The sequence below is a fragment of the Rattus rattus genome, chromosome 1 (genome assembly GCF_011064425.1).
Source record: "Rattus rattus isolate New Zealand chromosome 1, Rrattus_CSIRO_v1, whole genome shotgun sequence".
Lineage (NCBI taxonomy): Eukaryota > Metazoa > Chordata > Mammalia > Rodentia > Muridae > Rattus > Rattus rattus.
The window spans coordinates 159368688-159394681 of NC_046154.1; the positions used below are offsets into that span (position 1 = coordinate 159368688).

General features: G+C 45.7%; 1 protein-coding gene across 1 annotated transcript in view; it reads left to right on the plus strand.

The window, feature by feature from the left end:
- Positions 1-23380, plus strand: part of LOC116908678 (ubiquitin-conjugating enzyme E2 R2-like) — a 56508-nt gene extending 33128 nt beyond the window's left edge. The window contains exons 3-5 of the mRNA XM_032912024.1: positions 240-347; positions 13847-13944; positions 23227-23380. Coding sequence (XP_032767915.1) covers positions 240-347; positions 13847-13944; positions 23227-23365 — 345 coding nt within the window. The 3' untranslated portion in view covers positions 23366-23380. The remainder of the gene's footprint in view (positions 1-239; positions 348-13846; positions 13945-23226) is intronic.
- Positions 23381-25994: the final 2614 nt, after the last annotated feature.

The window sequence follows — 25994 nt, forward strand, 5'->3', positions numbered from 1 at the left end:
GTGCATGTAGGTGTGCCATGGTCTGGGTCCCTCCTTGCCTGGCAGCAGCAGCCTCAGCACTGGGCACAGCCTACCTTTCATTCTTCTGGGTTGGGGAGTTTAATATCAATATTTGATGAGATGCTAAAAGAACATGCTAGTAACTATGACATACTTTATTCTTATTAGAAAGGAATTTTGTTTATTTGGGATATAAAAGAATGAATTATTAGGCAAACAAATAACGACTTGTTTATTAGCATATCTTCTTTCTCTTTCAGGCACATATTAAATTTCCTATTGACTACCCATATTCACCACCTACCTTCAGATTCTTGACCAAAATGTGGCACCCCAACATCTATGAGGTAAGAGACATTGTCATAACTGTCTGGTTTTATTTTTTCAGATTAGTTCTTTAACAAGAGGCTAGGGCTTTACCAGTCAGGGCCCTGAGTCTGATCATCAGCACACAGAAAAGAAGTGGTTTGGAGTAGAGGGCGGGGCTTAGTCGTAGAGCATCTGCTTAGCATGCACAAGGATCTGGGCCCAGTCAGAACACCACAGCCCCGGCCCACCTCTAAAGTAGATTGGATATCTCAGTAAAGTGTGTTTTGCTCTAACCACAGGGAAATATTCATGATTTTTGCACTTCTACTTGGTAATGTCTGGTTTAATTATGATATGTAGTAATTATAATCCAGTTAAGGATGGAGCCTTAGCAGCTCACTGCTAAGATTATAATACTCATGTGTTAACATTTGCATTTGAAAAGTTTAATAAAGTCATATAAATGTATTTGTGTGCCTGTCCCCAGCCTTCATAACGAGGGTTACCTGTTGCTGTGCGCAGACTGGGCTTTTGGGGCGGGGAACTTATCCACTTGATTTGGACTGGCTTCCTGTCAGGGGTTACAGCTGAGCATTCGAGCCTCCTGGAATAAATCCAAGGTGAGGTTCTTCTGCAGACAAGCTAATGTGCTGAAGACAACATTTCTAGGAGAACTGGTGGTTGAAACATGAAACATACTTAGCTTCAGGCTGCATCCTGACAGTACTGGAGTAATCTGTGCATTAGCCTCTCCTGTGAGGTGTCTTCATTGCACTTCCTGGTTAATTTGCATTTGACACAGCTTTCCTGATGGATTTCAGGCTGTCTTTCATTGTCCTCGGGGCTTCCCAAGTGGGGTTCTGGGCATGCACAGTTTTGTTTTTGTTTCTCTAGCTAGAATACACATGAAAACGGTGATGTGTGGTTACCTCTCCAGAAACAGCTCCTGTGATATTCTCTTAGTATTTAACATAATCATAACACTAAGGCACTGCATGAAGGCTCAACCAGAACAGGCACCTGCCACAAAGCCTGGCAGCTTGAGTTTAGTGTCCAGAAGCTGCATGGTGGAGGGAGAGAACTGACTCTTCAGAGTTGTCCTCTGGTCTACACACACCATTGCACCTCTCCCCCAATAAATACAGATGTGTCAAACAGCAAAAGATGGAGTTCGAATTGTGGTACCCCCCCCCTCACACACACACATACACACTTAATCCCAGAACAGGCAGGTGGATCTCAATTGGAGACCAGTCTTGTCTACAGAGAGAGCTTTGGGATAGTCAGGGATACACAGAGAAACCCTGTATGGGGGTGTGTGGGGATCGAACTTTGATTATAGTTTATTAAGTACTGTTATGGCCGAAAAGGCTGTAAACTTTACTGTAATATTTGTGAATTTAATTCTTTTAAAAATACTATGTTTATGAAAGTTATAAAAATGAAGGAGAAACACAGAACAAAAAGAAATTTAGTTGGAGCCCTAGAGATGAGTCAGCAGTTAAGCGTGCACCCGGCTTTTGCAGAGGATCCAGGTGGAGTTCCTGTTGTTCTCGTTCGGTGTTCGAATCTCCAGGGCGGGTACTGCAATGTCTGTACCACCGGCAATCTCATGCTTAGAACCAATTCCTCTATCTGCAGAGTTAAAGATGGATTTTTAAATACAAAATAAATTCAATGTGCATTTGCCATCAGTGATTATACTACTCAGTATGATTCCTTTCTGCATAGGGCTGGAGAGATGACTCAGAGGCTAAGAGCACTGTCTGCTCTCCAGAGGTCCTGAGTTCAATTCCCAGCAACCATATGATGGCTCACAACCATCTGTAATGCTCTCTTCTGGAGGGGAAAAAAAAAGATTCCTTTCCATTTTGTACTGTTATTTACAGTTAAGAAGTGTATTGGTTGCAGGATATGCTGCTGTACACTATAATCCTAGCACTTGGAGGGCAGGTGAATCTCTGTGAATTTGAAGTTAGCCTGGTTTGCTTAGAGAGTTCCAGGCCAGATAGGGCTAGATAGTGAGACCCTGTCTTTTTTTTTCTTTTCTTTTTTTTTATTAAGTAGTTTTCTGGTTACATGTTTTACTGTGCTCAAAAGCATTCAACTGGAATCTACTTGGACTGATAATCACTGTTATGTTTATACAAATGACTACAAACCTTATAGATAGGATGACTTAAATAAAATATTCATTACCACCCCCACCCTACCCCACCCTACAACCTCAACTTACAGTGCATGGGAAAGCCTGGTATCATGAGAGCCTGAGCCCAGGACCTAAATGGTAGCTTGGACAAAACAAGCCAGGCATTTGCTGTCTGATAGTGGTGAGATATAATTGGAAAGGACATATATTTGAATCCTGGAACTGGCAAGTCGTTTGTGTTGACTTTTCCGTTCCCTCTCCCTTTCTCTCTGCTGTTACATTGCCAGTGCTGGACTTGAGCATCCCTGCCCTGCAGCAGCGGGCACATCCCTGGGCCCAGCCTTCGATCGGTGTTATTGGGGCAGCAAAGCTTCGAGTGTGAGACAGACGGAAGCACATTTCTGCTTCACTTCTTGATTGTTCTTGTTCACTGTGTTGGTTTTACTAAATCGAGTTATTCTCTGTGTGGAAGATAGAATTATCTTGTAGAATTTGTAATTTCTGTAATACTAGCTTTAATGATTTATCCTAAATAGGAATCAACTGACAAGACTAAAGATAATGCACTAGGATTTCATACACAGGTTATACTGTGGCAGTTTTATGACCTTATAAACCAGAGACGTTATTAACTATCTCATTGTTGTTAAACTCATGGACATGTGTAAATATAAAATTCTTAAAAAATTAAGATTTGGTGCAATATTTGAATGTTTTGTTTTCATTGTCCAAATGTTTTACCCACATTAAAAGCCATTGACATAAACTTTTAAAAATGATTTTTGCAGCAACTTTAGATTTTAAAAAGGTTACATGGGGCTAGAGGGATAGCTGAGTGGTTAGGAGCATTTGTTGCTCTTGCAGAAGATCCAGGTTTAGTTTCCAGCACTAACACAGTGTCTCACAGCCATCTGTCTGTAACTCCAGTTCCCGGGGATCCAGTGCCCTCTTCTGACATTATGGACACCGAGCACACATGTGCACCACAGATACACAGGAAGTCAAACACTCATAGACAAAGTTTAAAGGCTAAAGAGGTTTCAGAAACAGTTGACACTTTGGATATTTTGAGGCAGTGTCTCACTGCATCGCCCTGGGTAATGCACACCCTGGAGTCCTGGCTTAGTCTTTCCCAGTGGTGGGAGTTAAAGTATGTACCCCAACGCTGTATCCTCACATACCCCTTTTGTTTGGTGCTCCGGGTTTGGGGAGAGTAAGACTGAGACAGGGTCTTAGTAGCCCAGGTTGGTGTGAAGTCACTGTAGTCCTGCCTCTGCCTGTTCTTTCTGCCTTCCAGATCCTGAGAATTCGTAGGTGAGAGCACTGTACTCGGCTGTGGATCTTGGTCTTTTTATCTTTTTATGTTTATGGATGTCTGCTGTGTGGATGACTGTGTGCCACATATGGGCAATGCCTGTGGAGCCAGAAGAAAGGTGTGAGGTCCCTTGAGCTGCCGTGCGGGTACTGGTAATGAACCAGGGTTTTCGGAAGAGCAGCCAGTGCTTAAGGGCTGAGGCTTCTCGGCCTTGTTTTGAGAATGGCTGTTGAAAAAGCTCACTGTAGACCCTTAATGCTGTTTTCATTATCCTGCGTCACCCTGTGCACACGCATGCACCCATACACTCACACACACACACACACACACACACACACACACACACTCACAAACACTCATCACAAACTCATCACACACACACATGCACACACACACACTCATCACACACACGCACACATACACACACACAATCATCACACACACATGCACACACACACTCACCACACACAATCAGCACACACACATGCACAAACACTCATCACACACACTTGCACACACACTCATCACACACACTCCTCACACACACTCATCACACACTCATCACACACATGCACACACACTCAGCACACGCATGCACACAAACACTCATCACACACACGCACACACACTTATCACACACACTCGCACACTCACACACACATGCACACTGTGGCTTAGGCAGCTTCCATTCAGGACAGTCCTGCTTCAGCTCCCCAGTGATTGGCTTACACTTGTGTACCACATTCCTTGCCCTATTTATTATTTTATTTTCCCCCCAAAATTGTCATCACTGCCCAAGCTAGTTGCTTTCTATATTGCTGTGAAGAAAATATTTTACAGAAGAATCTACAGATGAGTCACAGTTTGAAGGTTTGAGGGTACAGCTCCCTGTGATGGGAGAACTCTCAGCTGTGGGGCTGCAGGTCTGTAGCTCACTCTGCTCTCCAAGGAGGCTGACATTTATCTTGTGTTCATTTTACTCTCTGGCCTTTAACAAGGACCATAAAAGGCTGGAGAGCTGGCTCAGCAGCTAAGAGCACCCGACTGCTCTTGCAGAGGCCTCTGGTCTGATTCCCAGCATCCATATGTAACTCAAACTTCAGGAGATACAATAAACTTACGTCTTCCGCAAGCACCAGCTGCACACCCAGCACACGGACATGAAACACTCATATACATGAGTACCGCCATGGATGGAGAACTGTGCACTGTTGTTGTCCTTGTTTCTCTGTGTAGCCCTGGCTGTCCTGGAACTCGTTTTGTAGACCAGGTTGGCCTCAATCTCACAGAGATCTGCCTGGCTCTGACTTCTGAGGGCTGGGATTCCTGGCTCAGAAAAGCTTTTTTCTTTCTTCAAAGGGACAAAAAGGTATCCTTCAAATACACATTTTTAAATTCTATTTATTTTAGCTGGAGAGCGATAGTGCATCTCTTATCTCTTTAGTTTCCAGCACTCAGGAGTCAGGTGGATCTGAGTTTGAGATCAGTCTACTCTACCAAGAGAGTACCAGGATGTCCAGGACCAAACAGAGACCCTGCCTTGGGTCATTTTTATTTTATGTATGTGAGTGTTTTGCCTGCATATAAGCTTATAGACCATGTTCGTGCAGACATGTTAGGGCATCAGATCCCCTAAAACCAGAGAGGTGTGAGGCTCTTTGTGTGTGTTGTGAGAGAAACTCAGGTCTTCTACAGTAACTGGCATTAAGTATTCATTTTTTTCCTTATTTTGGTAAAGATTTATTTATTCATTTTACGTAAGTGTTCTATCTGCATGTACCCCTGTGTGCCAGAAGAGGGCATCAGCTCACATCGTAGTTGGTTGTGAGCCACCATGTGGTGGCTGGGGATTAAACTCAGAATTTATGGAAGAGCAGTCAGTGCTCTTTTAACTGTGGCACCATCTCTCCAGCTCCACATCAAACATTCTAAACTACCAAGAGATGTCTGTAGCCCCATACATGTACATTTTTATCACATAATCAGAACTTTTTATTTTTTGAGATAGGGTTGTAGTATTCACCTTCGCTAGCCTGGGATTCTATATAGAGTGCAGGCTGGCCTTCAACTCATACAGTCCCACCTGTCTCTGCCTCCCAAGTACTGGGAGTAAAGGTGTATACCACCATGTCCTGCCCAGACATAATATAACAAGACTCCCATACACATAAACTTTTAAAGAGACAGGAAGGGGAAAAGGAGAAAAAGCAACTCGTATGGTTGTTGGTTGGGCATGTGCGTTGGTGTAAAAATTAACATGGACGTTCCTCAAAAAATTGGACTGTGATGTGAGCTAGTTGCTTGCTATGTACCCAGGAAACTCAGGGTAAATATATTTGGGATTCCTGCCTGCCTACACTTCCCTTAACCCTATTCACAACAGTCAAGGTACATAACCAGGTTAGATGCCCATTAGTTGCCAACGCCACATAAACTGGACCCAGTAGGACATTTCTGTTGTCACAGCACTTTGATGGAATCAAGAGGATTCTATCCTGGGCTTACCAAGTTACCCAGGTCACATAGGGCTTTCTGTCTCAAACACACAGCAAGGTGTAAGCCCTAGCACTGAGAAGCAGAGGCAGCAGGTCAGTGCCAGTTCCAGGCGTGGTGGTGCACACATTTAATCTCACTGCACCTCTGAAGGTGGAGGCAGAGGCAGAGGGAGAGGTGGGATAGCTCTGAATAGAGGCCACGTGATCTACTTGTAGAGGTCTAGGTCAGCCAGGACTATGTAGTGAGATCCTATTCCAAACAGACAGACAGCAGAAACATACATGGGGAAAAGAAGATGTACTATATACTCACAACAGAATATTATCTAGCCAAAAAAAAAAAAAAAAGTAAAGCCCTGTCATTTGTAGGAAAATGAGCAGAAATGAGTAAACAAAATAGGCCCAATTCAGAAAGACAAACACTTTGTTTTCTTGAGCCACTGCCGTGCTGTACACCTTTAATTCCCAGCACTCGAGGCAGAGGCAGGCAGATCTCTGTGAGCCAGCCTGGTCTACAAAGTGAGTCCAAGACAGCCAGGGCTATACAAAGAAACCTTGTCTTGAAAAACAAAAATAAAACAAAAATTTTCTCTTACATATCCAAATCTTAAAAATAGAATCAATAAACAAGCAAGAGACAGACAGACATAAAATTAGAATGGGGACTTCTGGAAATAGGAAGGGCACCAGCATTAGGGAAAAGAAGAAAGGGTGTAGGGGGTGAATATGATCCTAGAATTAGGGTCTCTCTATGGGGCCTGAGTATTGCCAACTGCTTAAGGGTGGCTGATCAGCCAGCCCCAGGGATACACCTTTCTCTATATCAGCCCTGGGGTTGCAGGGGTACCATGACACTCAACTCAGTTCATGTATTTATTTTTTATTTTATCTAATAATGACACTTAGATATTTCTTTTCTTTGTTCAAAAGATTTCTCTGGGTAGCCCTAACTATCCTGGAGACCAGGCTGGCCTTGAACTTGTTCCTTCTGAGTGCTGGGATTAAAGTTGTGCATTAGCACTACCTCACCACACCCAGCAACAGTCAGCGTTTCGTGTGCTCGCTAGGGACTGAATTTAGGCTTTCACGATGTCACAGCTAGTGCTTCAGCAGCTGAGCTCCTAATAAAAGACAACTGTAAGAGGGCAGAGAGTATTTGGCATAAATGATCCATAAATCTCCAATCAAAGTAAGTCAGTGTCTGTCTGTCTGTCTTTCTCTCTCTCTCTCTCTCTCTCTCTCTCTCTCTCTCTCTCTCTCTCTCTCTCTCTCTCAGCAAGATGCCCATAAAATTTATAGAGAAATGAGATCTAGAGGTAGGGCCAAATCGACATCGAGAGAGAAGTAGAGTGGATTGAGAACGTGTGTAATTACTGGAGTAGAGTGTGAGAACGTGTGTGATTACTGGAGTTTTTGGCCTGGAACCCACACTGGCCTCTAACTCACACTCTTCCTTCCTCAGTTTCCCAAGGGTTGACATTGTAGGCAGGAACTGTGATGCCCGGTCATGACACCACGCTCGTTGAGTGGTGTACTTGCTATGGCTTCTGTTGTGATAAACCACCACAGATACCTATGAGAAGGTTTATTTGGCTTGCATCTTCTGGGTCACTGTCCAGAGAGGGAAGCCAAGGCAGGAACTGATTGATGCAGAGGTCATGGGGAAAGTCTTTCTGGCTTATATCTCAGGGCCTGCTCAGCCAGCCTTCTTAACAACCAAGGACAACCTGCCCAGGGGTGATTCCCCTTCCCCTCCAACATCCACATTAGTCAATCCTTGTCCACAGAGCAGTTGACCTCTTCCCTGTTAAGATTAGCACAAGTGGGAAGTAACACACTTATAATAGTTGCATTTCCATGAACAACAACAACAGATGATAAAAATGTTCAAAAGCTGCTCAGAAATAAACTCTAGAGGCAGAGGCAAGAGGGCTCCTGCAGTTGAGGCCAGCTCAGTCTGTAAAGATCTTTAAGGAATTTCAAAAAACTCAGTAGTAAGAGGATTAACCTAGTTGAAAAGTAGCCAAAGTTAGCCACAAATGTATACTCAGGCTGAGGTAAGAGGATTAGGCCCAACTGGGCAACAACCTGTAGGAAAATACAAGGAGAACCTGACAATTAATGAATGAACTGAAGGACACATCACACCAGCCTAGGCTACCTGCATCTGAGGAACAAGGACTGGAGATGCCACACACTGCTGGTAATGCACAGAACAGTGGACGTGCTCTTAGAAAAAGGTAAACACGGGTCTCACATCTAACCCCACAGTTCTGCTGTAAGGGAGACAAAGCATACACTCTGTAGGCGAGCACACAAGTGTAGAGCTCAGCACTGTGCACACCAGTGTCCCCACAGCACCAGCTCACCACATCCACGCAGGGGGTCACTGTCAAGCACCAGCCACAAAGGAGAGGCAACTGAAACATACAGGAAAGTGAAAGAAGTCAGAGAAAGGCTTGCATATCGTATGGTTACATTTGTATTTAAGGTCCAGGTATTCAACAGAAGAGCAAGATGGTAGTGAGAAGCCTAGGGAGATAAGGAGTGGGGAAAACACCAAGCAGAGTATTTTAAACTGGTGTGATAGAACTTGAAAGCTTCTAAAAATGTTAATTCATAGTCCTGTGAATGTACAAGCACCACTGGAGTGTGGTTTTTGTGGTGCTGGGGAATATTAATACTGAGTTCTACTTCCAGCCCAGCATCTCCCAGCCTTCTCTGACTTTCTGTTTGCTTTTTTGAGTTTACTTAAACAGTTTACTGTAGTGATTGCAGACAGATCTGTATCTCACTGTGTAAACTAGGCTGGCATGAACTTAGAGCCATTCACCTGCTTCTGCTTTTCAAGTGTTGGGATTGCAAATGTGTGCCTCCATGTCCAACCCAGTCACTCTAGCCAGCCATTGTAACATAGAATTTTAATCCCAGCACTCAGTAGGCAGAGATGAATGGATCCCAAGGAGTTCAGGTCCAGTCTAGTGTATATAGAGCTCCAAGCTAGCCAAGGCATGATGATAAGACCAAAGTTTAGTAAGTAAGTAAAATTCATCTAAAGATTTTTTTCAAGATTTATTTATTTTATGTATGTGAGTACACTGTGCTGTCTTCAGACACACCAGAAGAGGGCATTGGATCCCTTTACAGATGGTTGTGAGCCACCATGTGGTTGCTGGGATTTGAACTCAGGACCTCCAGAAGAGCAATCAGTGCTCTTAACTGCTGAGCCATCTCTCTAGACCTAATTTTTTTTTAAAGGGATACGTTCTTGCTTCTACAAAAGTAGTTTTGTTGCTGGGGGTAATGATGCACACTTTTAATCCTAGCACCCACTAAGGAGGCAGAGGCAGGTGGATCTCTGTGAGTTTTAGGCCAGCCTGGTCCACAAAGTGAGTCCAGGATAGAAATCCTGTCTCGAAAAAACCAACCAACTAACCAAAGAGTAGGTTTGTGAGTTTGAGGACAGAAAGAGACCATGTCTCAAAGAACAATACAAAACAAAACAAAAAACCAAAAAAGTATTAACTATACAGAATGGGTTTCATACATTTCATACACGGATATAATTTTTTATCATATTCCTTCCATTACTCCCTCTTGTCCCACTTTGATTCTCTCATTCTTTTCCTCTTTCCAGCTGCTCCTCTTTCTACCCTGTCCAGTTTTTCTTGCTATTGTTGCTGCCTTGTTTTTGTTTTGGTAAATGGGTTGCATATGGTTGTTGACAGTGTCTGGGCACCTTACTAGTGACACCAGGATTTTAGCATTGAAGAAACTCTTCCTCCCTAACAGCCATTAACTATAAGCTCAAGGAAGGGTGGGGCTTGTTGAGTTTCTGTCCTTTGAGTGACAGGATGTTGGCAGGTGTTTTCCTGTAGGGCACATGAAAGTATTCACAGCTGCTGTGAGTGCCCGAGAACACCTGCTCCTCATGTGCAGTAGTCAGCTCCAGGCTCCCAAGACTGCTTACCGCCTTGCTGACCTGTGGCTGCTGAGCACTTGAGGAGGGGGATGTAGATGCCCTGTTTGTGACTGAGGCGGCAAGTTATGAGCCTACTGCAGAAGGGAGCTTTTCTGACCAAAGCTGACAGCAGCAGCAGTCTGGGGCATAACTATGGTTACCTGGGAGGCAGCCTGACAGGCAGTATGTCCTCTTAACAAAGCAGCAGAGTAGCTTCCTTAGGAGGACTTAGAACTGCCTCAGCCTCAGGCTTTCGACCACATACAGCAGGTGGTCTGGTTATTTGCTTGTTTGTAATTTCTGGAGCTGGGAAGACATTCAGCAGTTAAGAGCATGTACTGCTCTTCTGGATGACCTGAATTCAGTTCCCAGCACCCACACACTAGCTCACAGCCAGCTGTATGTGACTTCTACACCCTTTTATAGCTTCTATGGGCATTATACACATGTGGTAAACAGATGTTCATGAAGGCAGAACACATAAAAGTAAAATGAAATTTAAAAAAAATTTTACTCTGTGTGTGTGTACACCTGTGTGTGTGTTCACCTGTGTGTGCAAGTGTGTGAACACCTGTGTGTACGTGTGTATACCTGTGTGTACATGTGTACACCTGTGTGTGTACACCTGTGTGTGTGTATTAGATGTGTGTGTACATCTGTGTGTGTACATGTGTGTACATCTGTGTGTGTACATGTGTGTACACCTGTGTGTGTAATCCTGTGTGTGTACACGTGTGTATACCTGTATCTGTGTACATCTGTGTGTATGTGTGTACACCTGTGTGTGTGTGTACGTGTGAAGACCTGTATGTGTGCGTGTATACACCTGTGTGTTTGTGTGTGTGTACACCTGTGTGTGTGCGTGTATACACCTGTGTGTTCATGTGTACACCTTTGTGTGTGTGTGTGTTTGTGTGTGTTCGTGTGTACACCTGTGTGTGTTCGTGTGTACACATTTGTGTGGTGTGTGTGTGTGTGTGTGTGTGTACGTGTGTATACCTGTGTGTGCAGCTCTGCAGAAGACAATGACATCAGACCTACTGGAGCTACAGGTGGTTGTGAGCTGCATGATGCGGGTCCTGGGAACTGAACTTAGGTCCTATATCAAAGCCATTTCTCCATGTTATTTTTTGTCTTAAAGATTTGATTGCTGGACACTGTAGGACAGTGGACTGTGAGAGGAAGCCTAGTAAGATCAAGCTGGGCTTGAAGACCCAGGGACCCACAAGGGACAAACATTAGGAGCTTCGCCTGCTCCTGTCACCAGGCCCTGGTCTCATAGCCACAGCCTACCATGGAGAGAAATGTGGCCATCAGTCACGGAGGGGCAGTGCCTCCACATAGAGATGAGGCGTCCCTAACATTTCAGACCAAGCAAATAGCAATAAAGATGTGTGAGAATTACTCCATTGTCTGAGAGCATCTGTCACACAAGAGCTGTAACACTGCCTGGGAAGAGAACGCTCTCCAGAAGCTTTTGCCACTAGAAGCCCCTCTGCACGTCACTGTCTAGCCAGCCTTCTACTGTCTCATCTCTGCTCAGCTCCCAGAGGCTATGGACGTGCAGTGGCCCCAGAGTGGCAGTCAGGCTGGGCCTGGTGTGCAGGGCACCCTTGATGGGAAAGGCCCAGTTCGCTGTGTGGTGGGTGACTGGTGCACCTGGGTTCCATAAGAAAGCAGGCTAAGCAAGTCATGAGGAACAAACCAGTTAAGAAGCACCACTCCATGCCTCAGCACCAGCTCCTGCCTCCTTTGAGTTCCTGTCCTGACTTCCTCGAAGAGTGAGAAGGAAGTATAAGTCAAATAAGCCCTTTCCAGTTGCTTTTGGTCATGGTGTTCCATCACAGCAATAGTAAGACCAGCTGGTTTACAGACATTTTCATAAAAAGAAACATTTTCCCTCTCATACAATGCATCCCAACTACAGTTTTACCTCCCTCTGTTCCTCCCAGTACGTACATATAATTTAAGAAATCCAAAACACACACACACACACACACACACACACACACACACACACACACACACACACACTTGAAAGTGTTTTGCACTTGGGTGATGCCTCAGGAAAGTGATTACTGTGAAGATATGAGGGCTGAGCTCCCTTCCCCAGCTCCTGTGAGAAGCCAAGTGTGACAGTGCAGTGCAGACCTAATTCCAGTGCGGTGTAGGCAGAGGCAGGAGGATTCCTAGCTAAGCCGTGTAGTTGACTATCTCAGTGCTCAAAAAAAGAAGGCAGAGAGGAAATGACATGGTGGTCACCACTGACTCCCTCACACAGGCTACTCAAACATACAAAGAAGTAGTTTGTTTAGTTTTTCTACACAGGCTTTCTCTGTGTATCCCTGGCTGTCCTCGATCTCAGAGATCCCCCTGCCTCTACAAGTGCTAGAATAAAAAGCTTATGCTACCACTGTCTAGCCGTCTGCATGTATTTTAATTTGATTATATATAATAATTTTTATACCTCACATTATATATATATACATATATATATACATACATACATACATACATACATATATACATATATTATCAGTTCGAAAACTTTTAACTCTTATCTCCATCCTTGAGATTTAAAAAACAAATAACTTGCCGGGCAGTGGTGGCCACGCCTGTAATCCCAGCACTCCGGAGGCAGAGGCAAGTGGGTCTCTTGAGTTTGAGCTCAGCCTGGTCTACAGAGTTCCAGGACAGCCTGGGCTACACAGAGAAACCTGTCTTGAAAAAACAACAGGAAAAAGGAAGGTAGGGGGAGAAAAGAAACAAATGACTGTTTTACTGACCTGTTTTCTATTGAGTATGTATATTTAGATACCTCCCTGTGGCTGTGTGTTTGACGTATTGACTGTGCTTGTTAGATCCGCTCTTACAGTGCTTATGCATTATACAGATCGTATAGCACAGCGGTCAGTTGGTAACCGTATACTTAGCAGGTACCATGCTTGCTTGCTTGTTCTGTTTGCTTCAGAAAGATGATGCTACAGACAGGACAGACATCTATCTTGGAGACTACCCCATATGTTTTGTTCTGCTTGAGGAATAATAGCCCTAGGTGGCCTGGAACATAGTATGTATATAGATCACGCTGTCTCAAACTTGGAGTGACCATCCTGCCTCTTGTCTCCTTGAGTGCTGACATGTGCCACCATACCAGGTCCAAATAAAATTTTATAATATTTAATTGTTCTTCAACTTAGAAATTGAGCAGGGAGAAATTTTAATAAAAAACTTCATCACATTTCTGGGTTTTTGGTTCTGTTTTATTAGAGTCAGATTCTTACCATGTAGCCCTAGCTGGTTTGGAATTTGCTGTATAGCCCAGGCTGTCCTCAAACTCTCATATCTACCAAGTCAGGGGGTTAAAGCACACATGTGTGTGTGCGTGCGTGCATGTGTGTGTGTGTGTGTGTGTGTGTGTGTGTGTGTGTGTGTGTGTGTGTGTGAGAGAGAGAGAGAGAGAGAGAGAGAGAGAGAGAGAGAGAGAGAGAGAGAGAGAGACTGAGACTGTATAGTAGCCCAGCTGGGCCTCATACCTGGGTTGCAGATGTGTGGGGTTGCACCTTGCTTGTATCAGTCTCTTACATTTTACTGAACATTGTATCATTGTCTTGTAGAATGGAGATGTATGCATTTCAATCCTTCATCTGCCTGTAGATGACCCACAGAGTGGAGAGCTGCCCTCTGAAAGGTGGAATCCTCCTCAGAATGTGAGGTAAGGTGTTCTATGGAGTGGACTGTGTTGTGCTTTGCTTTCATTTATTTGCTGGTTAGTTGGTGGGTTCATTTTTTGAGACAGGGTTTCTTTCTCTCTGTAGCCCTGTGGCTGTCCTGGAACTCAGAGATCCCACCTGCCTCTGCCTTCTCAGTGCTGGGATTAAAAGTGTGTTCCACCACTAACCTGGCTATTTTTTGAGACCATCCTCAAATTCCTGGACTCAAGTAAATCTCTCACCTCAACCTCCCAAACACACAGGGAGCACAGACATCTGCTCCTTGAATCTTCGTTTGGGCGTATATGTGGTGTGTCTCATTCTGTTTGAATCTGTGAACAGAATCTTTCCTGCGTTTGTGACTTTCTCTCTTCTATTGCATGGGGGTGTGTTGGACGGCTTTCAAGGTAAAAGTGTATCCTGGTGACCAGCACGCTAAGGAATACTGCAGAATTCACATCATGCAACAGACCTCACACAACAGATTTATTGGAGCGTTGGGGGACGTGAAAGGTGATGGCCTTTGAGTGGGGATAAGAGAGAGAGCAGCTGTGACGGCTCAGGTTTATAGGAGGGCATGGGGCGTGGGCGTAGGGAGGATGTGCACAGTGCTGGCACTGGCCTCATGACATCGGCCTGTAGTGACGGTGACTGAAGGTGGAGTTGGGATAGGGGAGCACCTGATTCTGGAAGGTGTGCAGTTCCTAGTTGACTGACACATGCACCTGCATCAGTCTGAAGTGACTGACACATGCACCTGCATCAGTCTGAAGTGTTGGCTCCCTGAGCAGTGCTGGTTGGGGCTCTGATTTTCCTCATCAGCTTCTTATTTATTTATTTATTTATTTTAGATTTATTTATTTATATATATAAGGACACTTTAGCTGTCTTCATGCACACCAGAAGAGAGCATCAGATCTCATTACAGATGGTTGTGAGCCACCACGTGGTTGCTGGGATTTGAACTCAGGACCTCTGGAAGAGCAATCAGTGCTCTTAACCACTGAGCCATCTCTCCAGCCCCTGCTTCTTCCTCTTACATTAGAATTTACTCCTTATTAGATCCCTTAACTTTTGTGTTTAAATTGTGAGATATATATATGGAGAGAGAGAGAGACAGACAGACAGACAGACAGACCTGAGGTGCTGAGATCTGAGACCAGAGCTATGGAAATCAGTTCTCTCTTTCCATCAAGAACCAATTCTGTTGATCAAGTAGCAGGTTCCTTTTTTCCATCCAACTTGCCAACCCCACCTGGGTGATTCTGAGGAGCTTAGGCAGCCCAACTAGTTATGGTTTTGATGTAGTAAGAAATATACTTCGTGGACAGTGTCGTGGTGCACGCCTTTAACCCCAGCATTCTGGAGGTAGAGGCAGGAGGATCTCGGTGAGTTTGAGGCCAACTTGGTCTATATAATACATGTGCAGCCAGCACTACACAGGAAGAGCTTGTCTTGGGGGGTGGGGTGCAGACAAAGAGAAGATAAAGACTTGTTGCTTCCATGAGGCGCAGTCTCTGTTATACTCCCCTGGTGCTGAAAGTCCTGAGTCAATGAGGAAGCAGAGCGGCTCCACAGCACCTGTCAGTGAGCTGCCTGGGGCCCTGTGTGCTGTGAGGTGGGGGATGACTATTTGCTTCCCCTGCCGGAGGGCAGAATAGCTGCCAGTTGCATGCATGCGTCACCCCAGTCCGCTCCACATGGCACATCTAATCTGAATGCTGAGTACATGAAAAATATTTTAAACATTTTGTTTAAATGCATTCTACTTCTTTGCTTTGAGAAGAACCCTGTATAGCAAAGGCTTTGAATTAGGGACTATGGTAACAGACTCTTAAGTATGGAAAGTTTCATTTATTCCACTCTAAGGTCATCACGTGTCTAGGAGGCGGCCTGAGAGGGCCGTGTTCTGCTTCCCAGGCTACCATGAGCTGCAGGTGAGCAGACAGTGTACTTTGCTTTCCATTACGTTAGTTTCCCATGGTCAGCTGTGGTCTGAAAGGATTGAGAAAGTCTAGCAACAAAACAGCTTACAAGTTTGAAATTGTGCTCCCCGCTTGTGTCCTGACTGTGTATTGCACACCCCTTAGTCACTTAGCAGCTGTCGTCCTCACCAGGGCAGCATCACTTTGTTCTCCTTGGCCCCAGTGCAAGGGTAGTTAGGAGGCAAAGCTTAAAGGAAGTGTTGCAGGAACCAGGCCGGTGGAGCACACAGGCCTGCTTTCCTCAGAGGCCGGAAGGACGATGGCTGGCTACCCAGAATCCTGGAGTGAGAGAAACAGAGGCCCCTGCTATCCTGTTAGGAACCAGCCTCCACCCAAATCCTCAGAGTGTGTTAGGCTCTAATCCTGGGCTTTGCCTTCAGTGAGGAGGACTCATCCTTACGAAAGAAACCCAAGTACCCTGCGTTCTCCACCGTGAGAATCCACCCTATGGTTATTACTAATCCTCTCTGGGCCTGAGCCCCATGTCCTGTTCCCAGTCGGGAGCCTTGATCCTCAGAGTGAAGGTCTCAGGTGCTCTGCCGAGGTCGGGCATCTGTAAAGGAGATTTTATGTAGCTGTCCCCAAGGCTTTGCTGTGAGACTTGTCATGTGGAGACCACACCCCAACCCCTGGTTTACATCAGGTTTTACTGTGTTTAACTGTGTAAGAAGATTAAGCCACAGGATCAGCCTTTGTGGAAGTTTTGGTCCAGCATCACTGACTAAGTAAGGTTGTAGTGAGTTTTCATCCTCACCTCCTTGAGGTTCAGTTTCCACCATCTGTGATACCTGCAGGGACTCCCCAACAGAAGTGATGCTATGAACCAGATGGCCCTGAACTCACACACATCCACCTGCCTCTGCCCCCCAGTGCTGGGATTGCAGGGATGCGGCCATGCCTGCTTCTGTTGTGTTTCCCGCACCTAGTGTAGGGATGAACACTGTAGGTCGCTCTTACATTTCCAGTCTGGTCCTGTGGAGTTTGAGGTATCCTGAGGATAAGTCTTTAAGAGTTCATTTAAAGTTGGTCACACACCCCCACCCTGGTTATCCCTTGAAGTGTGAGTGTGGTGCTTATTTCTCAGGCAGGGCTGGAGCACACCCTGGCTTTGAGGAAGTCGTCTCCCTATATTGGTGGTGCTTCTTTTTAGAGGCTGAGTGTTGACTCCATGTCTCTGATTCTTTACTTTGGGGAATAAGCCTCTGCCCTGATAGAAAGCCTGGAACGAGATTTTTAATCATTACATCCCTTCCTGGATGCTGCTGTATTCCTCCTGTTTACCAGGAAGTCACACTATTTTTCCTTGGTTACTTGTGGTGGCAAATACTTTTAATCGTAGCCCTCAAGAGGTAGAGATTGTAGATTGTGAGTTCAAGGCCAGCCCAGTCTACATAATGAAGATAAGACAACAGTAAGATCCTCTCTGTTGGGAAGGGAGAGAGGGGAGGAGAGCTCTTTATCCTAACAGGGAGGTGTGTTCTGCTCTCACCAGGCTGTTTTGTTGTTGGGCAGCTCTGGAGTCATGCCCTAGGGTGCTTCGGCCTTTGTCCCTTTGCTTTAGAACTGGTTACTCTCTCAAGTCTTGTGTCTCTGTGCTGCATGATGTTGGTTGTTACTTCAGTCTGAAACTGCCTTGTCTGCCCGGCACTACCTGGTGGTCTTTGGGAGCCAAGTCAGGAACGTGCCACAATGGCGAATCTTTCTCTCTTTTTTTTTTTGTTTCTGTTATTTGTTGAGACAAAGGTTTTGTTTTGTTGTTGTTTGTTTTGTTTGTTTAAAAAAAACCCAGGGATTTACTGTTAGCCTAGCTGACCTTGATCTGGGGCCTCCATCTCCTGCATGCTGGGATTACAGGCACGCACCAGCACGCTTTGGAGGTTCTCTCTCTTTTAAAGGTTTTTTAAAGATTTATTTTATGTATCAGTACATTGTAGCTGTACTTCAGACACACCAGAAGAGAGCACCAGATCTCATTACAGATGGTTGTGAGCCACCATGTGGTTGCTGGGATTGGAACTCAGGACCTCTGGAAGAGCAGTCGGTGCTCTTAACCCCTGAGCCATCTCTCCAGCCCTGGAGGTTCTTTCTAAGGATGGTAAATTGCTAGATTTGTTTGAGGGTTACTTGTGGAAGTGCTATGTCCCCTGTGTAGCTCTGGCTGGCCAAGCATTTGTTCTGCAGACCGCTTTGCCATGTATTTGCTGCCTCTGCGTCCCAAATGTTCAGCAGGTGTAATGATGCCACCCGTGGAAGACAGTCAGATGGACAGGTGATCTTCCTATCAGCACTGCTGCTGAACCGTCAGCGTTTAGCAGCCTGCCTGACCGAGGCACTGTCAGTAAACTCTGAATCCGGTCTAGTTGTGCCCACATCTGTACTGTTGGAATGTGAGTGGGTGAATCCCTAAGGAAGAGTTGTGTGCAAGGGTTTTTGTCACCTAAAGAGTATGTGGAACCTTTTAAGAGCTGGAGTCCATACGGTTGTGGGAATTGAGTAGAGCAATAAACAAGAAAAAAAAATCCAATTGTTATCTACTGAAGTTTGATGGTTTTGCCATCTCTGAAGGACTGAAGTCCAGGAACCCCATGAGGACAATGCTGGTGAGTGGTCCTTTGTCTTCTGTTTGTGGGAAACGGCCAGAAACCGACTCTAGTTCTTGCCGTGGCCTGACCTGACAGCTGCTTTCTCTGAGGTCCTCTCCAGAAGTACCTGTCATCTCTCCTTTTCCTTAAAGGTGAAAAGTGGTCTTGGTAGGTGCGAATGGGGGGACCCGGTCCAGCAGCCACAGATGCGGGTATGAGTTTCTTGTCTGGTCTTCTACAACCTGTTGAAAGGGAGAGATCCAGGGTCTGCTGCAAGCATTTGTCAGCAAAATGGGCACAGCGAAGGGGTTTTGTTTTGTTTTTGGAGAGACAGGGTAGGTTGTTCAGGTTGCTCTGTCTGTGTAGCTCGTGTCAACTTTGGAGTTTGCGCTCCTTATTGTCCTGCCTTCCTCCATCTGCTTGGTGTGTGCCGCCCCCGTGCTTAGCTCCGTGAGTAAAGGCCCTGCCTTGTAAACCTGGAGATCTGAGCTCCATCCCCAGCGCCCACAGAAAGGTGGAAGGAGAAGATGGTTCCACATAGACACCTTCATACCTATGTGACGTGTGTGCACACGCATGCACACAACACTTCATACACTCATGCAAATTTTTAAGTTCCTTTTTTGCTTACCTGCCTTGCGTGAAAGCTGTTTGATCTCCAGAGGCCTCCCCAATCTTAGGGGGCTTTTGTGGTTGCTGCTGATGTTGTTTCGGAGACAGGGTCTTTCTACATAGCTCTGGCTATCCTAGAACTTACTGTGTAGACCAGGCTGGCCTTTCAGTCTTAGTTTTTAGACTTTGCACTTTTGTGCATTTCACCAGGGAATCCTTGTTTTTCCGTTATGTCCTGGGAACATCAGCAACAGCGTCCCAGCACTGCTCAGCCGACACCATTAAAATGTCACAGTTGCTTTAGCAGCATAAAGAGAAAGACCCAATATGTCAACCATTGAAACTACTTTTTTTTACCATGTGTTGTTGCTCTGTTCTCCCAGTTAGAACTGGATTCTTTCCCTGATGTCCTCTCTAAATATCTTTTCCATGTTGAAATATACAATAAGGACAGTATTAACTGGGTTATCTTTTGGTATTACTGTCTGCCTTTTCAAAGATCCTTCTAATTAGCAGAGTCAGGGTAGAATATAGAGCTGATGTCAGTGATAGCAGCACTGTGTGGAGTTTACCTCTGACAGATTATACTAAACCTGTAAATCCCATCCACCAATCCCTGGGTTACGCTCAGGTTTTTAAGAACGAGCTCTTTTTGCTTTCTCAATGCTCTTCGGGGTGGGTGGGTATGGCCTGGGGAGGGAAACACAAGGCCAGGCTGTTTTCTGTTTATTTGTTTAGTTCACTCGCTTACTTATGTATTTAAATATTTATTTAGAAACAAGGTCTCACTATATGGCCTTGACTGGCTAAGAACTTGCTGTGTAGACCAGGCTGGCCTCAAATCAGACATGCCATTCCCTCTCTCCCTTGTGACTCCCTTGGTTTCTGTGAGAGCCAGGCACTCACTCTGGCTCCTGCACCTCAGGTGTGCTGAGACTGCACACATCGACTCCTCCCTGCCTGCTTGGTGGCTTAGCCAGCTGATTGCTGGAAAACAGGTTTTTTAAAAAATCTATTTGATTTTAATTATGCATTTGTGTATCTGTCTGTGGGTATGTGCATGTGACCAAAAAGACCAGAGGTTTCAGATCCTTAGGAGCTGGAGTTAAGCGACTGTGTGAGTGCCTAATGTGGGATTGTGTGTGTTGGGTGCTACATAGCAGATTTGGGTCTAGAACAACAGTACTTGCTCTTAGCCACTGCGTCCTCTCTCTATCCCCGAAACATATTTGAGAATTTCTTTTTGTAATTTATTCTCTCTCTCTGTCTCTCTCTCTGTCTCTCTCTGTGTGTCTCTGTCTCTCTCTCTCACACACACACCCCTCTCTCTGTCTCTCACTCTCTCTCTCACTCTCTCTCTCTCTCTCTCTCTCTCTCTCTCTCTCTCTCACACACACACACACACACACACACACACACACAGGCCTGTATACACTGTCTCTCTCTCTCACACACACACACACACACAGAGATACCCCTCTCTCTGTCTCGGTCTCTCTGTCTCTGTCTCTGTCTCTCTGTCTCTCTCTCACATACACACACACACACATACACACACACACACACACACACACACACACATACACACAAACACACACAGACACCTCTCTCCTCAGAGTAAGACCAGACGTCCCAAGTACATCGGCTGAACGTAGCTAACAAGCCACAGTGAGACCAGGCACAAACCCTCCTTGCAGCCCAGTGGGAGGATCACCGTCCCAGGAGCAGGCAAGAGAGTCAGAGATGAGACCCACAAGAACACTGAGCTACACAGCCATAACATACAGAGAACCTGGCACATACCCACGCAGACTGTAATTGTCACTTCCCTCTCTCAGCCTCTATGTATGTTTCTGTGGGCTGTGTTCTCCTGGTGTCCTTGACCCCTCTGGCTCCCATATTTCCTTCTCCCCCATTTCTATGGGGTTCGTGAGGGAGGAGCCTGATGGAGACCTCCAGCCTGGACTAGCACTCCCCTTAGTGTCTGGCCGTGAGCCTCTGTATCAGTCCCCTCTGCTGCCAAGAAGCCTCTTTGATGACAGGTAGGTGAGACATCATTAGGAACCATTTGTTTTTTGTTTTGTTTTCCTACCATAGGTCTCTGGGCTGTCCAGTTAGTGTCAGGCATAGGCTTCCTCTTGTGGGGTTGGCCTCAAAGAAGACCAGTCATTGGTTGGCCACTCCCACCAGTTCTGTGCCACCTTTACCCAGGTGCATCTGCAGGAAGAACAGATTGTAGGTGGAAGGTCTTGTGGCTGGGTTGGTGTCCTAGGCCCACCACTGGTTACAGCCTTGGTTACAGAAGACGGTCTGTTCAGGCTCCGTATCCTCCGTTACTAGGAGTCCTCCCTAAAGTCATCCTCGTGGGTTCCGGGGAGCTTGCACTACACTAGGTTTCCACATCACCCCATAAATGCTCTCCAGTTCCTGCAGTCTCTCCTTGTGTTCTCTGTGTCCCCCACCTTGCCCTGATCCCTCTATTTCCCTCCTCCTCAGCAGAATCTACTCCCTTCCTATTTCCCTTCCTAGAGAGAGCCCTACTTGTTACTTAGCCAGCCTCTTGGGTCTGTGGACGTTAGCATATTTGCCCTTGACAGCTCATATGCACTTCTTGATGAGTATGTTCCATGTTGTCTTTCTGGGTCTGGGTTACCCCACTTGGGATTATCTTTTCTAGTTCCATTCATTTGCCTGCAAATTCCATGATATCATTTTCTTAACAGCTGAGTAATACTCCATTATATAAAGGTATCACATTTTCTTTATTTATTCCTCAATTCAGGGACATCTGGGTTGTTTCCCACTTCTGGCTATTATGAATAAAGCTGTGGACATAGTTGAGCATGTGTCCTTTTGGAAGGATGGAGCCCCAAGAGTGGTATAGCTGGGTCTTGAGGTAGATCTAGTCCCAGTTTCTGAGGAACTGTCATACATGTTTGCACTCCCCCCAGCAATGGAGGAGCACGCCCCTTGCTCCTCATCTTCACCAGCCTGAGCCATCCCTTGTGGTTTTGATCTCGGCCATTCTGACAGGTGTGAGGTGGACTCTCAGGGTCATTTTGATTTGCATCTCTCAGATGGCTGAGATGCTGGAACATTTCTTTAGGTGCGTCTCAGCCATTTGGGATTCTTCTATTGAGAATCCTGCTTACATCTGTGTCCTGGAGTTGGATTATATGGTTTGTTGATGCCTAGTTTCTTGAGTTCTTTATATAATTTTGGATATTGGCCCACTGTTGGATGTGGAGTTAGTGAAAATCTTTTCTATTCTTGTAGGCTGCCGTCTTGTCCTATTGAAAGTGTCCCTTTTCTTACAGAAGATTTTCAGATTCATGAGGTCCCATTTACTAATTGTCGATCTCAGCGCCCTTGGTATTGGTGCTGTGTTGAGGAAGTTGTCTCCTACGGCTCTCCCCACTGTCCCCTCTGTCAGGTTCAGTGCGTCTGGCTTTATGTTGAGGTCTTTGATCCACTTAGACTTTGGTCTGGTGGTAGCTATGGACGTATATGCATTCTTCTATGCAGACGTCCAGTTAGAGCACAGCATTTGATTTCTGAGTTTGTCTTTGTTGGATGGGTATTTTGTTTCTTGGTTTCTGTTATTTGTGGCCTGTGTTGAACTGGGGTTCTCCACTAGAGTTCAGGGCTGAGTTCTCGAGCCTCTGATACAGCAGGGATGTGCTGGGGACACAGAGTAGTCCTGTGTGGGTGGCCTACCTGGAGTTCTGGTGGTTGAAGTGGCTTCTGGTCCTAAGGGAAAAAAATTTAAAAAAAAAAATGACATTTACTGTGTGTATTTATATTTGCGTGTTGTGGCGTGGGAGCATAAAGCAACTGTGGGGCGTTCTTGTCCTCTGTCCTTTTCACTCAATGATCCACGCATAGCATCAGGCTTGGTGGCAAGTTCCTTTACCTGCTGGGCCATCACACTGGCCCCTGAAAACAAAATTGCATAATCCACTTTTCATAAGTCTTCAAATATTATGACTCAAATTTGCATCAGAAATTTTTTAAGGGGAAAAACTTTAAAACTGTAGTTTCTTAAAAACTGCTGGTGGACACGACGGACGTGGAGCTTCACTGTGGGTTCTTCTTTCCTTCTCAGGACTATCGTGCTGAGTGTAATCTCCCTGCTTAATGAGCCCAACACCTTTTCTCCAGCCAATGTGGATGCTTCAGTCATGTTCAGGAAATGGAGGGACAGCAAAGGAAAGGACCAGGAGTACGCTGAGATCATTAGGTAAGGCATTCTGGATCTAAGGGGTTAAGTTCAAACTTCAATATTCTGTGTACTTTAGAACAATTCTCAGTTGTATTTATGGAGTAGTAACCTGATGAATTTAGCTATTGAAAGAGAACCCAAAACAGAAACAAAACACAGTAAAAAAAAAATTGTTGTGCCCGCCTCGGCCGACAAGGAAGGCGCAACACAGTCGTATTTTTCTCAACAGCCTTTATCGTAGGACCACCTCTTTGCTGATATGGGGACCTCGAGCGGAAAAAGCACTCGCCTTATATACACAGCAGGCTGAGGCTATGTTAATTGTCCTTCAGGGATTGGCGGAGCATGAATCCCTCATTAGCATATTAACGTCCCACCCAACTGACGCCAGGTGCAAAACCCGCGCATGCGCGGTACCATTGTTCACCACAGGTGGGTGCCAGATCACCTCATTATCCTACGGCTGCCCTGGCAAGGGGACAAGCCTGCGCATGCGCGATGAGTTGTTTACTACCAGAGGGGACTGGATGTCAGCGCCATCTTTGTTTTACCGCGCCGCTCCCTACAAAAAATAAATAAAGAGAATTCACTGGACAGGAGTGTAGAACTTCTGGGCTTGTTTTGGTTATGTGTGTATCTGTGTGTGTGTGTGTGTGTGTGTGTGTGTGTGTGTGTGTGTGTACATGCGTGCGTGCGTGGCCGCTGTTGGGAGAGGGTGGATCCCAGGTTTTTATTTAAGTAGCCACCTTTAATTACTCAGTATTAATCCTCGGTGCATGTGTTAAGATTTTGGTTTTCATTGAGCTGCTCATCTTGATAGTGATAATTGTGGATGTGTGCAACCTGGGAATGGTTGTCTTCCTCATTGGATATGGTCTGGACTTCCTGCTCCTTTCAATGTACTTGGGCCAAGGAGTGCAAGCAGAGGTGGTTCATGGAGCTTCCCTGGGCTCCTGGCACTTGGGCTTTGTTCCCAGGTGTCAATCATGCGGCTCCCTGCAGCTTCATCCCAGACTTGAAAGAGGGTTTTGTTTAGCAACTGTGAAACCAGACTTCCAGAAGGATGGGGGTTGAGATTCTTGTGTGCCAGGGTCCTTCCTTATCCTCAGATCACAGCTCAGAAAGAACCAAAGGGCAGATGGGACCTGGGAAGGCCTGACCCTCCATACGTAGACTATGCTTCCTCCTTCCATGGTTCCCCTTCCTTTCTGATCTCAGGGTTTTTTCATTCTCTCTTCACACTGCTCAATGAATGCGATTTCTCAGCAGTTCCTGGCCTCTTAAGTTTCGTCTGTTACTAAATGAGAATGTTTACTGTTGAACACGTGAGCATTGAAATTTAGAGAAATTATCTCCACAGGCTGTACCCGAGTCTCCTGACTCAGGACCACAGCTGCTGTGCTGAACAGGGCCACGGCAAAGAGACACTTCCAGCTTTTGCTCCCAGATAGCCTGCAGATCTACAAATACTTTTTGATCTCTCCCCAGAGGCCACCCCTAGCCAACTGTTTGGTCTATACTCTCTTGGCACCCTAAAACTAAGCCTTCTGATCCTAAAGCACCTAAGCCCAGGGCTTGCACCTTGCATTTGGCACTGTGGGAGGTGCCCTGCTGGCCTGAGGGGCCTGTTGACTCGGGCAGCCACAGAGGCAAGTGGGAGTGGACCACTCAGCCTTTGGTGGGGGTGTGGTGTGGTCAGTTCCAAGGCCATGTGGACTCTGGCAGCCAGATGCTGTAGTCTAAACTGACTTAACATGCTGGTCCGGACTTAGGTTCCCAAGAAGCTGTCCTGTGGAAAAGTCTCGAGTGTTAATTTTTCCTTTTGGGAGTAGTTTTTGGGTGCAAGTAGAAATGTTGAGCACAGTGGTGCTGTCTACTTGGCCTGAGAAGAACAGGATTCCTTTGGGGTCCAGCGAAGGCTCTGAGTGAATGCTCTGCTCGATCATGATTCCGTTGCTCTTCCTCTTGGTCTCCCAGCTCTTACCATTCCAGATTCTATTAGCCTCACTCCTTTTGTAATCACTTCTTAGCCCTCTTCTCCTGGCCACTGTTGCTGGTTCCCTTATGTTTGATCCTGTCCATTGGAAGGGGAATTGGGCCTCTCCCCAGCCCTCAAGGAGGTTTACATTTACATCTGAAAAGATTCAGATGCAACTTCAACTGAAACCAGCAGATACCCTGACTTTAATAGTTTTCTTAGCTAAAATTGTAGATGGCTTTTCAGTTTAAATTATGAGAAGTTTTTCTGATGCATTTTGTTGGCTTCCCCTTTAGTGGTTTGTCTTTTTCTGCCCACCTGTCTACTAATAAAAATGTGAAATAAAAAAAATACCTGTATTCCTACTTCACCATGGGTTGACCCCATCTCCTTGTTTTAAAAAATGCACCTCATTGTCACCTTGACAATTGCCAGGTCTCTGCTAAAACTGTTCTTTGGGCTCCACCAGACCTTTTCTGAGCAGCTAACTACCAGAGACCCTTGAGGGCAAGGACATTTGTTTAATTTGCCTGAAGGGCGTTGCCACCCTGGGCCAGCAGAGTTGTGTTCACCCACCTTGTGCTAGAGCACAGCAGGCAGCAGCACCATGGTGCTCAGTCCAGCATTCAGGTCAGAGAAGGAGCAACAGGTTAGACATTTGCCTTTTCTTCTG